Here is a 16,717-nt window from a genome sequence, read left to right as displayed (position 1 = left end):
TCTAATACCATTTGTTGAAGATGCTTTTGTTTTTTCCATTTTATAATTTTAGCTTCTTTGTCAAAAATCAGTCATTCAGAGATGTATGGACGAATATAAGGGTCTTCGATTTGATTTCATTGATCCAGCTGTCTGTTTTTATGCCAGTGCCAACCTGTTTTTATTACTGTAGCTCTATAGTAGAGTTTTAAAGCAGATATGGTGTTGCCTCCAGAAGTTCCTTTATTGTACAGGATTGTTTTGGCTGTCCTCGGTTTTTTGTTTTTCCATATGAAGTTGAGTATTTTCCCTTTTGATGTCTGAAGAATTTTACTGGGATTTTGATGGGTATTGCATTGAATCTGTAGATTGTTTTTGGTAAGTTTGCCATTTTTACTGTTAATCTTACCTATCCAAGAACATAGGAGATCTTTCCATTTTCTGATATCTTCTTTAATTTCTTTCTTCAAAGTCTTAAAGTTCTTGTCATACAGGTCTTTCACTTGTTTGGTTAGAGTTACCCCAAGACATTTCATGTTATTTGTGGCTATTTTTAAGGGTGTTGTTTCTCTGGATTCTCTCTCAGCCCATTTACTATCTTCTGGGTTTTTTTGTTTTTGTTTTTTGCTTTTTTTTAAAAAATTTAATCTTATATCCTGTTACATTACTGAAAGTGTTTATTAGTTGTAGTAGTTTCGCAGTAGAATTTTTTTGGGGTCACCTAGTATAATATCATCAGCAGCAAATAATGAAAGTTTGACTTTCTCTCTTCCAATTTTTATCCCCTTGATCTCCATTTGTTATCTTATTGCTGTAGCTAGAACTTCGAATACTATATTGAATAGATACGGCGGGAGTGGACAGCCTTGTCTTGTTTAGCGGGATCGCTTTGAGTTTGTCTCCATTTGGTTTGATGTTGGCCTCTGACTTGCTGTATATTGCCTTTGTTATGTTTAGGTATGTTCCTTGTATCCCTGCTCTCTCTACGACCTTTATCATGAAGGGGTATTGAGTTTTGTTGAAGGCCTTTTCTGTATCTAATGAGATGGTCATGTGACTTTTTTCTTTCAGTTTGTTTATATGGTAGATTACATTGATAGATTTTTGTATGTTGAACCATCCCTGCATCTCTGGGATGACGCCTACTTAAATCATGGTGAATGGTTTTCCTGATGTGCTCTTGGATTCGGTTTGCCAGTATTTTATTGAGTATTTTTGCCTCAATGTTAATAAGGGAGATTGGTCTGTGATTCTCTATCTTGGTTGTGTCTTTGTGTGATTTGGGTATCAGGGTAACTAACTGTATTCTTATAAAATGAGTTTGGCAATGTTCTTTCTTCTGTTGTGTGGAACAATTTGAGGAGGATTGGTATTAGCTTTTCTTTGAGTTTCTGGTAGAATTTGCACTGAAACTATCTGGCTCTGGCCTTTTTTTTTTTTTTTTCTTTCTTTGTTTGGGAAAGTTTTGATGACTATTTCTATTTCCATGGGGGTTATAGGTCTATTTAATTTGTTTATCTGGTCTTGATTTAATTTTGGTATGTGTATCTATCCAGAAAATTGTTCATTTCCTTTGTTTCCCAATTTTGTGGAGTACAGGTTTTCGAAGTATGGCCTGATAATTCTCTGGATTTCCTCGATGTCTGTTGTTATATCCTTTTCATTTCTGATTTTGTCAATTTGGGTATTCTCTTTGTGTCTTTTGGCTAGTTTGGACAAAGGGTTTTTGTTTTATTGATTCTTTGTATTGTTTTCTTTGCTTCTATTTTATTGATTTCTGCCCTCAAATGATTATTTCCTGTTGTACACTCCTCCTGGATGAGTTTGCATCTTTTTGTTTTTCCTCTTCCAGTTGTTCTGTTAATTTGCTAGTGTGGTATTTCTCTAGCTTCTTCATGGAGACATTTAGTGCTATGAACATTCCTCTTATCACTGTTTTCATTGTGTCCCATAAGTTTGGGTGTGTTGTGCTGTCATTTTCATTGAATTTTGCCAAGTCTTTAATTTCTTTATTTCTTCCTTTCCCCAACTTTCCCCAGTGGTGATTTAGTTGTACATTGTTCAGTTTCCATGAGTCTTTCTACAATTAGTATTGTTATTGAATTCTAACTTTTTTTATTAATTTTTTGTTATTGTTGGATTCTAACTTTAAGGCATGGTGATCCAACAAGATACAGGAGGTTAATTCAAATTTTTTGTATCTGTTGAGGTTTGATTTGTTATCTTAATTTCTGTCAGCTATCTATAGTCAGGCAAGAAAATGGACATTAGCATTATTTTTAACATTCTGACTTCTTTTAATCTATACAGGTAGTTTTCATCTATACTTTTTCTCATATTTCACAATTGCAAAAAGTTTTAAGCTGGTTAGCACTAGAGTTAAAACAGATATTTTATTTACTTAAACTGAGTGTATCTTTAAGGGTACTTTCAACTTTTGCTTTGCAGAGTATAGATTTATAAAGATATTGTGCCCCTGTGACCCTATCCATTACATAGCCAGCTGTTCTGTATTAACCTTTAAAATCTTTTATGTACTTCCTAAATTTGCATAGGCTGTTGTTCTGCTGCACTGCTAGGAAACTTAATGTATAGTAACTCCTGTGCTCCAAGGCATGGGAATCTGCTCCTGGAATATGTGTGTGTAGTATATTTCTTGATGTGTCCATATAACTATAGAGCCAAATGACTTGCGGAGGGTTCAGAATCCAGTATCATTTTTGTTCTTGCAAGTTGATGAAGTTGCTTCTGTGACTTCCACATCTATGCTATAATACAGTGTAGCTAATTACTGTTCATACTCCAGAGGATCGCTTCTCTACCAAGTGTGCACAAACGAGCAGAGGCATACACAGATGGATGTATTTCACTGGTAAAGCATTGGACTGAAAAGCACTCTGATGAGGCCACCGTTTGGTGCCTTGCTGCCATTTAGCTGTCCATTCTCCTGTATCCTCTGTAATTTGTGATCTCTAGTTCATTCCTTACTACCATTTCAAATTCTTCCCAGCTAGAAAAAAAAAAAAGGTGAAATCTTTCTACCTTCTGTTTTAAAAAAATCAGCAGGACACTTAACAACTGATTATGTTAGTATGTGTACTGTTACGTGTATAGAGATGGTGTTCAGGCTGGAGAGATAGATGGCTCAGCTGTTAATGGCTTGGCTCACAACTGAAAAATCTAAGAGATGGCGTTCACGGGCTAGAGAGATGGCTCAGTGGCTAAGAGCACTGACTGATCTTCCGGAGGTCCTGAGTTCAATTCCCAGCAACCACATGGTGGCTCACAACCATCTGTAATGAGATCTGGTGCTCTCTTCTGGCCTGCAGGGACACATGTAGACAAAATACCGTATATATAATAAATAAATCTTAAAAAATAAAGAGATGGTATTCGCTATATCAGATATGGGAAATACTAAAGCTGATGAATCATTTATAGTATAGCTCTTGTGTGTACTTGGTCATTTTTCAAATGTTATTAGAATAAAATTAAAAAGAACAAATCAAAGAAATGAGAATGTACAAAAAGAACTGTGCTTTGGTGTTTCTGCCAATGCACACTGTTCTTTGACATGGTGGAGAGTATGACTGCACTCAGGTAAGCACTGGAGCATATCTGAGAGCTGTGTCATGATCTATAGGCAGCAGGCACTGAAAGAGTGGACCTGCCATAGTCATTTGAAACCTCAAAACCCACCCCCAGTGATATACTTCCTTCAGCAAGGCCACGTCCATTCAAACAAGGCCACACCTTCTAATCCTTCTCAAATAGTGACATTCCTTGGGGACTGAGCTTTCAAATATATGAGCCTATGAGGGGCCATTGGTATTCAAACCACAACATAGGGAGGCATGAAGCAAGTGCTTGCTTTTGAACTGGGAGCATGCAGACAGCCCAGAGGGTTGCTCCTCTAAGTCCAGCCTCATGGATGAAATTGGTTTGTTATGGATTGCTTATGGGGCATTACATGCCAACATGGACTACCAAGTTTTTATTTTATATGACTGCATCTACAGTGGATTCCAGCACCACCTGCTATTAAAATATCTAGTAGTGACTACACACTCAGAAAACATAAGGCACAGATTATAAACAGACTCAGACAGCTATGTCCTTGCTTTTATTGGGGCTTTTACTGACCTCAGCAAATACTGTCCAAGCGTGGGAAACATCTCTGTTGAAATCTGGCATGTATAACATACTGCAGAAGGTCTAGGAAATCGATAGTCTCACCAAACTTAATGATACTCAAGGTAAAGTTACTCAGTTTTGAAGCCACTAAAAATGTGAAATTAGAAAACTTATATATCAAGCACGCAAATGATTATACATTTTAGTCAAATTCAAACTGTTCTTTTTTTATTCCACCACACCCATCCCTCTGCACTTTGTTGCTTCATGGATGAAGTTTGTAGTTTTCCTAAAGCGTAGATAAGACGACATCTCTGTGTGTTTGAAATATATTGATCGTCTTTAGCCTTTAGGATCCTCTGCTCTGGACTATTATTTCTTTCCTCTTCCATCTGAGCCTTTCCCTCCTCCTTTCCCTCCCTCCATCCCTCCATCTTCTTTCCCTCCCTGTTTTCACATCTTACCCCTCATTCAAGAGTTGGCTTTCAAACGATCTTCTAGCGGGAATTATTGTTTTTTTTTTTTTTTTCTGGGAGCTCTGAAGTTTCTGATTTTTTTTTTAGTGTACTTACTATTGTACATATATATATTTCCTAGTTTTTCAAACTATATTTATATCTGATTCTTCTACTTCCTTTGTATATTTTCTAGTACATAGAGTGTATTCTAAACTGTATTTATATGTAAGTTTATAAAGAATACTTTGTCTAAGGATGGTGGTATATGTCTTTAATTCCAACACTCTGGAGGCAGAGGCAGATTGATGTTTATGGGTTCCAACTTAGTCTGGTCTACATATTCAGTTCCAGAATGGCCAATGCTTTATGGTGAGATTTGCTCCCTCCTATTCCCCTGCAAAAAAACCAACTTTGTTCCAGAGGCATTTCTTAGTTGAGAAAAGAAGCAGGTCTGAAAATACTTTATTCCAAAGGGGAAAATCTCAAGGATTTACAAACTTTGTACTCACTGGTTTTGTGTGTCTACTTGACATAAACTAGAGTCATAAGAGAGGAAGACACCTCAGTTGAGGAAATGCCTCCATGAAATCCAGCTGTAAAGCATTTTCGCAATTAGTAGTCAGTGGGGGAGGGCCCATGGTGGGTAGTACCATCCTCAGGTTGGTGGTCTTGACTTCTATAAGAAAACAGGCTGCGAAAGCCAGGAGAAGCAAGCCAGCAAGCAGCATTCCTTAATAGCCTCTCTGTGAGGTCCTACCTCCAGGAGCCTGCCCTGTTTCTGTTCCTATCCTGACTTCCTTCTAAGGTGAACAGTGCTGTGGCACTATAAGCCCTTTCCCTCCCAACTTGCTGTTTGATCATGATGTTCATTGCAGCATTAGAAAACTTAACTAGGGCAGAAATTATTCTTTAAATTTCGTTAAATTTTCTTAAATTTAAAATTGCTGCTACTTTGTGCAGTGACAGTACCAATTGATACATGCTCATATGGGTGGGGGAACTCTCAAAGGATCCACCCCTAGGTGAAGCTCTACAGGCAATTAATGGCTATTGGAGTCTGCTTGGAGATAATCCCCCTGATAGACTATCCATTAAATGATCAGCCCTAAATAATATGTATATTACTCACACCAAATGAACTCAACAAGTTGTATTTACAAATTTGTGTATGTATATATAATGATAAGTAAAGAATAAGAGGCTGTGAATTTGAGAAGTGTTGGGCATGGGGTGGAGGAGAAGTTGGAGGGTAGAGAGGGAACGGAGAAAGGATATAACTACAGTACTCATGCAGAATTCACCATAAATAAATGAGGTATTTTATTTTGAGCAGGAGTCCTGTGTTAACTTACTTGAGATGAGTATCATAATGGTCATGCTGTACTTACTGAGCACATTTTAACCTAATGTGGTGAGCATAACATTTTTACTTAAAGAGGCTTCATTTGTCCTTCAAAGACAAATTACAGTTAATGAAAAGAAAGAAAACAATTTTGTTTTGTAGGTATCCTGGTCAGATATTGGAGGACTGGAAAATATCAAACTGAAATTGAAACAGGCTGTGGAATGGCCCTTGAAACATCCTAAGTCTTTCATCAGAATGGGTATTCAGCCGCCTAAAGGAGTTCTCTTGTATGGTCCCCCTGGATGCTCCAAAACAATGATAGCAAAGGCTTTGGCCAGTGAAAGCGGCTTGAACTTTCTAGCTATAAAGGTATGATATTGGAGTTTCAGGGATAACTCTCTCTTCTGACTTCTTCCTCTTGTATCCTGTATGATATCTGTCTTGAAGGAGCAGTTGATTTTTATTTCTTTATCTGAGGTAGATGACAGTAAAATATAGGTAGAGAATCTAATTAAACTGTGTATTTGTACCAACTTACTTCTTTTTAAATTAGAGATAGTGTAGTACAATCAAAATTCTGAAGAGACTGTCTCCCTCCCTGCCTCGCCCAAATGAATGGTTGGGAATATATATTTTTGAGAGGAATATTTAAATTCCCTTCCCTTTCCTGCTAATCCCTCTTCTGTTTTGGAGCCTGCCTGCTTTAGACACTTGCCTGCAGTGTGTCTGCCTCATGCTTTATATTTCCTGCTCTTTGAGGTGTTTCCCCAGAATGGCCTATGTATGTGGATGCTATACTTGTGTAAAGCATAGCTCCACACCCTATCACTTTACCTCTTGCTAAGGTTTTGACCTATAACTCAGCTACTATCTCCTTTTATTTGCTTCAGTAAAACCTGCCTCAGTGAGGTTGAACTTCACGAACCTCAAGTAGCCTTCCTTGGTGATGAAACTGCTCTGATATTTTGAATTGTAGAGCATCCCTATTTTTGGTGCCTGCACTATGCCTGGTATATCATAAAACTATCCATAAGTAGATAATCAGGTAGTGAACAAATTGTTATAAAACATGTTTAGTCACCACCTTTCCTTTGTATTGATTTGTAGCTTTAGAACATGCAGTGGCTTTAATCTTTGAGGCATAAGTAACATCCAGAGGAAATAAGCATGCTGTATAAACTAATTTAAGTAAAATATTTTTTGGCTTACTGTTTTCTTTGTGTTTTTTTCCCTCCTTATTAAAAAGAAAATATGGCTAACTGTATGAAGATACCAAATCACTGATTTCTTTCCTAACAGGGGCCTGAATTAATGAATAAATATGTTGGTGAATCTGAAAGAGCAGTTAGAGAGGTAAGAAGAGAACCACACTTCCATCCTTAAGTATAGTTTCTACTTAATTTTGGTTAATGGAAAGTGATATAATTTTTCTATCTTATGATTTAAAATACACCTTTGAGTACTTGTTAATATTTTGTGTTTGTTCTTATCTATCATACTATCCTAACTTTTATTTTTACCCAAGATTAATTTTAATAACTACCATCCCTCCCCGTGTTTGCGAAAGGAAGTGTTTATCTTTATGAAATTAAAGTTAGTCTTGTATGAAAATTTGAACTTTTACATTCGATAGCTGTTTATCTTACATAAGCATCATATTTGAAATTTTCACCTTACTGACTTGGTCTTAACTTCTGCCTGGTGGTTTAGACAGTGTATCTTCCTTTTGTCTAATAACGTTTAAAGCCAGACCTTTAGTGCCAGCTCCTGACTGATAGTGCTTCTTCATTCTAGCTGTTAAAGTTGGGGCAACTAAAGTCACTACTTGATCACATGCCGTGACTTTCCTAAACAGATACTAACTGCCACACACAGTGTGTTCATAGAACACAAATGGGATATTGGCTCGTATTTGTGAAGACTTTAGTGCTAATCGGGATAAAGGGGTTTTGATAATTTTGTCACAAGAAACTACTTAAAATTATGTTTTGTCTTTTCTGCTTTAAAATGTAGATGATCGTAATTTTGTAAAGATTAGTTGGAATGACAGCATGAAAAATGGCAGTATCTACAAATATTGAACTGGCCCCTGTATCTTTATGTTCATGTGACACATGAACAAAAAATTATGGCCTAAGTTATAAGAGAGACATATCTGAATATTTTTCTGCTCATGCTGCCCTCTTCCAAGCTCATTTTCATACATTGTTTATTGGCTGTTCTGTTGGGTTAAGACACTGACTTTTATGGTTTGTCTGGCTCATATTCAGGCCAGTCTATCTATGGTCCTATAACATCTGAACTTTTTTTTTGCCTGGGTTTTATGTAAAAAAATGATTATGACTTTGAGATATATGAGTGTTTAATATGGGTTTTATTTAAATGTGTTTTATGATTTTATTATTTATTAAGTTCCAGGTATTGGGCCAAGTGTTTTATGCTCTGTTTGTTACTTATTTCCTAATCTCCCGAGGTCTGTATGAATTGTTGCCACCATCCTTTTCTAGATGTGGAAATTGAGGCTGAAGAAATAAATTAGCCTATTGAAGTTCATACTATACTTGCTGGAGCTGGTATTTAGCTGAATTTCTCTGATTTCTTAACTGGTGGTTTTCCTCCCGTACTGTATTAAGTGGTAGTCTATTCACCACTACAGAAGTTACTTTTAAACACTACAGTACTTTGGGCATGTGCTGTAAGGTATAAATGAAGTGATCAGGCTGACAGGTTTGTACATGATAGATTTGATTCTACATGGTTTTCAGAAGAAAGCCAACTTTGGAATTTTCTAGCATGTGTTAATCTTGTCTCTGTGGTATTCTTTCCACTAGATATTCCGTAAAGCAAGAGCAGTGGCACCTTCCATTATTTTTTTTGATGAACTTGATGCTTTGGCAGTTGAAAGGGGCAGGTAAGAAATGCTAAATATTAGCATGTTAAATAATAGCAGTAAATACCATTTTACTATATTTTTCTAGAAACTATTTTTGAATCTGCAGTTAATTTCTCGTTTACCCACTTATTTCATCTAAATCTATTTGTATAATCATTTCCTATACAATTGGAAAAATGATAAAATTGAAGCATTTGAGTTAATTTTATTTATCTATAATGATTCCTTAGTACTGTATTAGAAGTAATAGTATTGATTTAAAAATATAGTTAGAAGTGAAAACAAAGTTTAAATATAATTAGTGTAGTAGAAGCAAATTATGAAAGTTGTTACTATGTGACCCACACAAAAATCTTATTTCCATGTTTCTATCTCTGTGTTGATAAAACAAAATGATTTCATCTTTAGGCAATGTGAAAATATAAAAGGCTTGAAAGAAAGAAAAAATATTATGTAGATTTTAGGATGCTCTAGAATAGACTCTTAGAATAAAATAGAATGTAAATTATCTAAAATGATTGAACCAAAAGTGCTTTAAATTTTAGAATTTTTTCTTTAAGTTTTGGGATGTTTTCTTAGACCTTGGTGACAAGATACTCAAAGGATTTCAAGTAGTCCTGGAACATTTCAGGTGTAGTATTATTGTGATATGATCTGGTTTTCAAATACCAGCATAGTAATTATCATGGGAGTGAGCTATCTTTGAAGATAGATTCAGTACACCATTTCTGCTTTTTCTTTTGGTGCTGTGGACCAAACCAAAGACTTTGGTCTTGCTGTTCATGTGCTCTACCACTGAATTAATTCTTTCACAAGTGTTTTCTGTAATGGACCAGTTAGTAAATTTTTTAAATTTCTGTCACAGCTAGTTCTCTGTGGCTGTGATGCAAAGACGTCCACAGCAGATACATAATAGTGGAAAAGTGGTTGGCTAGCCACATCATCTGTGTATAGTTTGCCAATTTTTGTTTTGCGTTTTCATCTAACCTTTTGATTATATTAAATGTCTCATGGCATTGTGTGTCTTTTGAGAATAATTTGGACAAGGGTCTTGACTTATGAAAAGAAAGAGGAATTACTATATTATGAATGTCTAACTAGTGAATGCTCTGCTGCCTTTCTCTAGCAGATAGTAAAGTTTTATGACATTTCATTATTTCAGTGATTTAAGTATTTGTATTTATGCTTTTTTTTAATGTTGGCTTTGATTTCCTAGGATGCCAGTTTTATGTTTTTTGTCTCCTACTGATGTTTTGAAAGCCAGCCAAGTTGTTTTCTTGACCTATGAAATGTTTTCACCAAGTCATTTTCAAACTAGTTGTTATATGGAAATAAAAGGCAAAAATGGTATAAGTAATCAGAATGAAAGTATTCCCTTCTTAATGTTAAACCACCATTTAAAAAAAAAAAGAAATAATGATTAGATATTTAACCCTTTCTATGTAGAAGTGACAAGAGATACCAATAAGTTTCTAAATATATGAACTTTAATTGAAAATGCTAAGTAATTTCCCATAGGTACTGTATAACAGCCTAGAGCCTCAAAATTTTTGAATCTGAAAGGACATTAAATCAGTTTCTTAGATTATAATTGCTAAATCCTCAAGAGCGCCATAGTGTTTTAGTCTTTTGCAGGTACCCAGAACAGTACACACAGACATATTGGATAGTCAGAAATTGACTAAAAAGAATGAGGGGCTAGAGGTCAGAAGAGCTGGTGATTCAGTCTGGTACTTAGGAGCAAGCTTCTGAGTCCAGCTTCTGCTTATATTCTGTCATTGGTAAATAGATTTTCTGTTGTATTTAAACTGTCTTATGAAATTAATCGTCAGCATTTCTGTTTTCCATATTTTTTTTAAAGTATAGACTTTTAGAAGTTTTGCAATAGTTCACCCTGACATAGGGCTTACAAAAAGCACACCTTTAATCCCAGAACTCAGAAGCAGGCGGACCTCTGTGAGATCCAGGCTAGCCTGCTCTACAGAGCTAGTTCAAGGACAGCTAGGGCTGTTACACAGAGAAACCCTGTCTTGAGTCCCCCTTCCCCCCAAAAAAAGAAAGCTAAGCAAAGCTGAAAAACAAAACAAGAGCAGTGAAAAATTCCAGTTTTTGAGCAAAACTAAATTGAGAAGTGGGCCTTAACTGAAAATCTTTGTCACTGGTGCTAAGGATACAGAAGTGATTGGTGCTCTTTCTATGTAGCTACTAGCAACAATAAAGGAAGGATAAAGGTTTACAAGGAAATGAGGACTGGGCTCGTTTTAAAAACTTATTTGAATTATTTTTAAATTATGTGTGTGAGTGTGTGTGTATTCGTGGGTATGCACACATGAGTTACAAGCAGTTCTGAGCCTCCTGACATGTGCATTGGGAACTGAACCCAGGTCCTGTGTAAGAGAATACACACTCTTAAACTCTGAACTGTTCTTCAACCAGAGCACCGTGCTTCTTGGGCTGATGAGAAAACATTTCAAAAAAGATGGCTTCCAGTTGTGACTAGTACTAATTCATTTTGTAGAAAAGGCATTGTGTTACTTTCTACCCAAGGGCCTTTCTTTTATACTTAAAAATATTTTTGCTATAGAGAAACCTAATAGTTCCCTTTTCTTTTCTTTTCTTTTTTTTTTTTAAAGTGGGTAAGTGCTTAAGTAACTTGGTCCAAATGTTATGTATCAAAGCCAATCTCAAAGCTTATGGGTTATGATCCTCAATCATCACATACAAATGCTGGGTAGAATTCCCCTAAAAATCTACGTTCTTTTTGAAAACACATTTCACTCCCCCAGTTTTTATATAACTAAATGAAAAGAACTGTTGATACAGATCCAAGAAGCTAAAGGAATAGGGATTTTTTCAAAATTTAGTTTATTTCCTAAAAGAAGCATTTTTTTGTGCCTGAGTATACAGTTTTATAAAATGCTGTTGAAAATACTTTGCCAGATTTGGAGTAATTTGCTTTTTAAAAATACCACTTTTATGTTGCAAAGCTCTCTGAAAAATATATCATATATGTAATTCTTAGCTGTTCATAATAAATCATTCCTTGAGGACAAGGCATTTGGGCACAAAACAAACTGTTGAATCTAAATGTAAGTAACTCTACAAGTATATGATGGTAGTCTTCTGAAACACCTAGGAACAAAGGCCTTTTAGTAATATAGTGAATACAGGCTGATCACTTCGAGCATGCCTGGTTGTATAAAGAAAGTCAGAGGAGCTATTCTTAGTACTGGATTAAACTATTCAGAAAAATTAGGGGGATGCTTCCTACTATTTTGTAATAAGACTGTGTAGGGAACTGGCAATTTTTTAAATTTTATTTATTTTTTCATTTTTTTGAGACAGGGTTTCTCTGTGTAGCCCTGGCTGTCCTGGAACTCACTTTGTAGACCAGACTGCTCTGGAACTCACAGAGATCCACCTGCCTCTGCCTCTTGAGTGCCGGAATTAAAGGCATGCACCACCACTGCCTGGTGGGAACTGGCAATATTGATTTGAATATATCTACCCCAAAGTGTGTTATTTCCAAGATTCGGGAAAATCTTACATTATGTTCACCCCATTGCTATGACCCCTTCTTCCTTTCCTTCTCCTTTCTCATCCTCCTTTGCCTGTCCTGTGTGCATGTTTTCTGAAGATCAACCCAAGCTCTTGGGCATGCAAGACGAACACCCTAGCTGAGCTGTATCTCCAGCCCATCGCAGTTTTTTAAAGTAAAATACTTATAGGTCATACTCCATTTCAGTTCCTTGGGGTAATTTTAGAAGATGACATGTATCTTTATTATATTGTGAGAATGATAATTATAATGATGGTGCTTGTAACTACTACCTACTGGTACTTCCTTTGTGCTAAGAGCACTGCTAGAGCCCTTCTATGTTTTACTCAATTTTTAATTAAATAAATTATTCCAGTTGGTACGCTGTAACAGAATACCCAAATAGGTTTTGTCTTGTTATTAATTTATGTGTATGGGTGTTATTTATATTTTTAACTAAATTTGTATTTTATTGATTTTGTTGATTTTTAATTTTTAATTTTATTGACTTATTCTTTTTTCTGCCTTCTATTTATGTAGTAATTATGAACCCTTAGAACTTTTGCTAATGCTGCTATTTGATTTCTAAAGACTCAGAAATTGTGAAGGATATAGACTGTTTATGTTCAAGTTTACTTTAGACTGAGTTAGATAACACCTCTAATATACCTAATGGTTAGCTGACCTGAACGGATTAGGGCACAGGCTTTCCACATACTCTGATCTTTTTTTTTCTTTTATCATTTTTATTTTAATTTTAAATAGCTTGTTTTACATGTCAATCCCAGTTTCCTCTCCCTCCCCTCCTCCCACACTCCCCTTCCCCCTCAGCCTCCCACCCTATTGCCACATAGGGGATATCTAGAGTCTGTCATTTCACTCCGGGTAGGGTCCAGGCACTCCCCTAAGAGTCCAGGCTGAGAGAGCATCCCTCTTTGTGCTATGGGCACATGATGACTGTATTCTAGGGATAGACACTGATCCACAGCTCAGGGTCCCATAGGTTGCCCAGACCTTCTCGCTGACACTCACATTTGGGGGGTCCAGATCAGTCCCATGCTGGCCTCCCGCTGTCGGTCTGGGGTCCAAGAGCTCTCCCCTGTTCAGATCAGCTGTCTCTGCTGGTTTGCCAGCCCATTCTTTGCCAATTTGCTTATCACTCCTCTCTCTCTGTCACTGGGTTCAGTTCAGTGATTAATTGTGTGTTTGCCTCTGCTTCCATTAATCACTGGATGAAGGCTCTCGGATGGTTGGGAAAAGATCTTCCAATCAAACGGTCCCAAGAAACAAGCGGGTGTAGCAATCCTAATATCTAACAAATTAGACTTCAAATTAAAATCAATCAAAAGAGATGAAGGACACTTCATACTCTGATCTTAAAGAGTTTAAATATTGCAAAGGACCACTTCAAATCTGTGTTGATATATTATTTACGATTTTTTGAAGCTTGCCTGAGGATTCAGAATGCAAAGTCAGCCAGAAGCCATAAAAGCCAGGTACACACTTTTAACCCCAGCAGCCAGAAGCTAGGAGGTGGTGGTACACACCTTTAATCCTAGGACTCAGGATTCAAAGGTAGACAGATCTCTCTTGAGTTCTAGGCCACCCCAGGGATACTTGAGATTGAATCAGTCTAAAAGAGTAACAGATCACACGCCTTTAACCCTAGCACTACAGGGGTATAAAAGATAGAAGCAGGGTCTTCAGTATTCAGTTAGTAGCATTCATTCTCCAGCCTCAACGAGGAGAGCTTACAGTCTGAGGCTTGGTGATAGCTCGTGGAGACAGGGTCAGCACATTCAGCCTGAGGGAGCGGTAAGAAGCTAGTGGCCGGCTGCCTTGCTTTTTGGATATTCAGCTTGAAGTTTGAAACTCAATATCGGTCTCTAGGTCATTTATTTTTCATGTTACAAAGTCAACTTGACACTTGGCATTGCCAGGTTTTAAGTTGTGGGTCAGATGATTCTATCCTGTGGATGGTCTGTCAAGGTTTTAAGCTTCCACTGTATGTTGAAATCTGAGTTCTGTCAGTAACTATACATGGTGGTTGTACTAGGTGTCCTATCACAGGTGCCAGTGTGAAGATATCATGTATCCTATCACAGAAAAACCCAGTGTTCTTCTTTCCTGTTCCTCCCAAGTGCATTTCCCTGGGTGCACTTGAATGAGAATTGTTATCTTGTGATCTTGATGAAGTGTTCTCAGAGTTTTCTTACTTGATTTAATAATTTTGTGTCTGTAAGGAACTGGCTTTGTGAATGACTTCATGTATGAGCCAGTTTGTTCAGAAATGAGGGCTGTGGTGACTACCCACCTGCTGCTTTTTTTAAAACTACTTGATAATTTCCATGTATCTAGAGAGATTAGAGATTTCCCATTTGTTGGGAGATAGGCAGAATTTTTCAAGTAACTCAACCTTCCTCTGAGCAATGAGTCTATAGCATAAGGTAACTTTCTTTCACTGCTTATCCCTGTCAGTATATGACAGATGTTAATTTTGAGTGTCTTTAATTCTTTATGTGCTTGAAGAATTGGTTGAAGTAATCTTATGTCTCAAAAGCTTCCTAATCCTAGTGTCATTTACCATTTTAGTGTTAGAAAGATCAACATGTTTGATGATAGAGGAAAGGAAATTATTTGAATATGGTTTTGATATGATAATTCAAGTATTAATGACTTGTCAAGCATACATTTGCAAGCATACTTTTTCTCTTATAGAATAAAATGCTTTTAAAGTAGTAAATAGTATTTAGAAAGATAGGAAAGAAGAATTTTTTAAAAACTTGTTTCCAAAATATCAGTTCTTCAGGTGCTGGGGATGTTGCAGACCGTGTTTTGGCCCAACTATTAACGGAGATGGATGGGATTGAACAGCTAAAAGATGTAACAGTTTTGGCAGCTACTAATCGCCCAGACAGAATAGACAAGGTAAGAAAGAAGGGGGTGTGGGTGTTGTAGTCATTGTGTTTGTGTATTTTTATTGTTATTGTTGTGCTTGTTTTGTCATATCACTTTGTAGTTTTTCATAAGAAGATGTGGGGGGATGTGAAACAGGCTCACTGTTATAGTTACATGTTACAGACTTACTGCTTCCTGTTGCAGGACAGGAAAAACTTAATGTTTTTGGTGACCCGGTCTCCCAATGTTAAGGAAACTTTTGAATGGAGTGTTGTCTGTGCATGACCCATCTGTACCTCTACTGAGGGTACTAGAAACAGGCTACATTCTCATGTAGCTGGAACGGTTGCAGTGGAGTCTTTGAGTGCAGATGAACTGGAGTTGGAATGGAGTAGCCAGCCTCTTCCTAACTCAGAATGTCATACCCTTTTATTGAGAATTACAGTGGGAAATGGAGAGCATGGCTAGGTCCAAGGCCACCTAGGGAACTACCCTGTTAAAGAAAACATTTTGTAACTTTCTAGAATCGCCCTTCCCCATCACTGCTGCCAGAAACTTGCATTGTATTTCACTAGAAAATTAAATACTCAAGACTTATGTTTCTATTTAGTTTAGGCTTCTTAAGAATTTTTTTTTAGCATTTTCATTTATGCCATGATAAATGACTAAGCTATTTCATACTTGAGAGAATGTCTCCTACTCTAACTTTATAGAAGCACTGTCCTAACCATCACTTTCACTGTATTAGAATGTTTTCCCAATATGTACCTTGGCTGTAATTCTCTGTATGGATGTATATGCACTCTTTGAATTGTGACATTTAGAAGATTCTTTTGAAGAAGGATTCTTTCTGTTAGAAGAAAATTTCTGTTTAGTTCAATTAGGCATTTGGCTGTGTGGTGAAGGTTTCTTGGTCAAAAGCAGGTAAGAGGACTTGCTTTCCCTTATGGCTGCTCTGCTGTGTTTATACAAGCCAGCTGGGGTCTGAACATTTGTAGAATGTGGGTCAGTGCTGAAGATCTCACAGATGTGTATGAAAGGTAGGAATAAATTTTATCAAGGAGTACAGAAGGTGATGATGAAACCCTCAAAGGTTACCTCATTCAAATCCATCCCCACTCCCGCCACCCCCAGTAGGAATACTGTGGTTTTTGTTTATTCTGTTAAGGTTTCCATTGTTTCAGTGCCAGCTCTCATGAATACCTTTGGTTCCCTGATGTTGAATGCCTTCAATGTTAACTCTGTTTCTTGAAGTAGGATTTTGGGTGTTTGGTAATTTTTCTCTGTATTCTTCTAAATCAAACTAAATGACTTAGGCTGGTGACTGTCAAAGACACAGTTTACCTTCCCTTTTTCTTTACCTCTGTCATTTCTGTTTAGAAGTTATAAGTCTTACATGAGGCCTTTAAAACATTTTATGTTGAATAAACCAGTTTTTATGAATCATTTAAATGTATGTATTGCGTATGGTC

General features: G+C 36.7%; 1 protein-coding gene across 4 annotated transcripts in view; it reads left to right on the top strand.

Moving 5' to 3' along the window:
- The window catches only part of Spata5 (spermatogenesis associated 5), a 150,783-nt gene that overhangs the window by 29,097 nt on the left and 104,969 nt on the right, over nt 1–16,717 (top strand). For all 4 annotated transcript variants that reach the window (XM_021226902.2, XM_005069692.4, XM_005069691.4 and 1 more), the window contains exons 11-14: nt 6,076–6,285; nt 7,216–7,269; nt 8,748–8,827; nt 15,149–15,275. In XM_021226902.2, the coding sequence (XP_021082561.1) occupies nt 6,076–6,285; nt 7,216–7,269; nt 8,748–8,827; nt 15,149–15,275 (471 nt within the window). The remainder of the gene's footprint in view (nt 1–6,075; nt 6,286–7,215; nt 7,270–8,747; nt 8,828–15,148; nt 15,276–16,717) is intronic.

This window comes from Mesocricetus auratus, unplaced genomic scaffold, assembly GCF_017639785.1.
Source record: "Mesocricetus auratus isolate SY011 unplaced genomic scaffold, BCM_Maur_2.0 Super-Scaffold_100011, whole genome shotgun sequence".
Classification (NCBI taxonomy): domain Eukaryota; kingdom Metazoa; phylum Chordata; class Mammalia; order Rodentia; family Cricetidae; genus Mesocricetus; species Mesocricetus auratus.
Note: the sequence above shows the minus strand (reverse complement) of the source record. Positions and strands in the feature narration are given on the sequence as shown.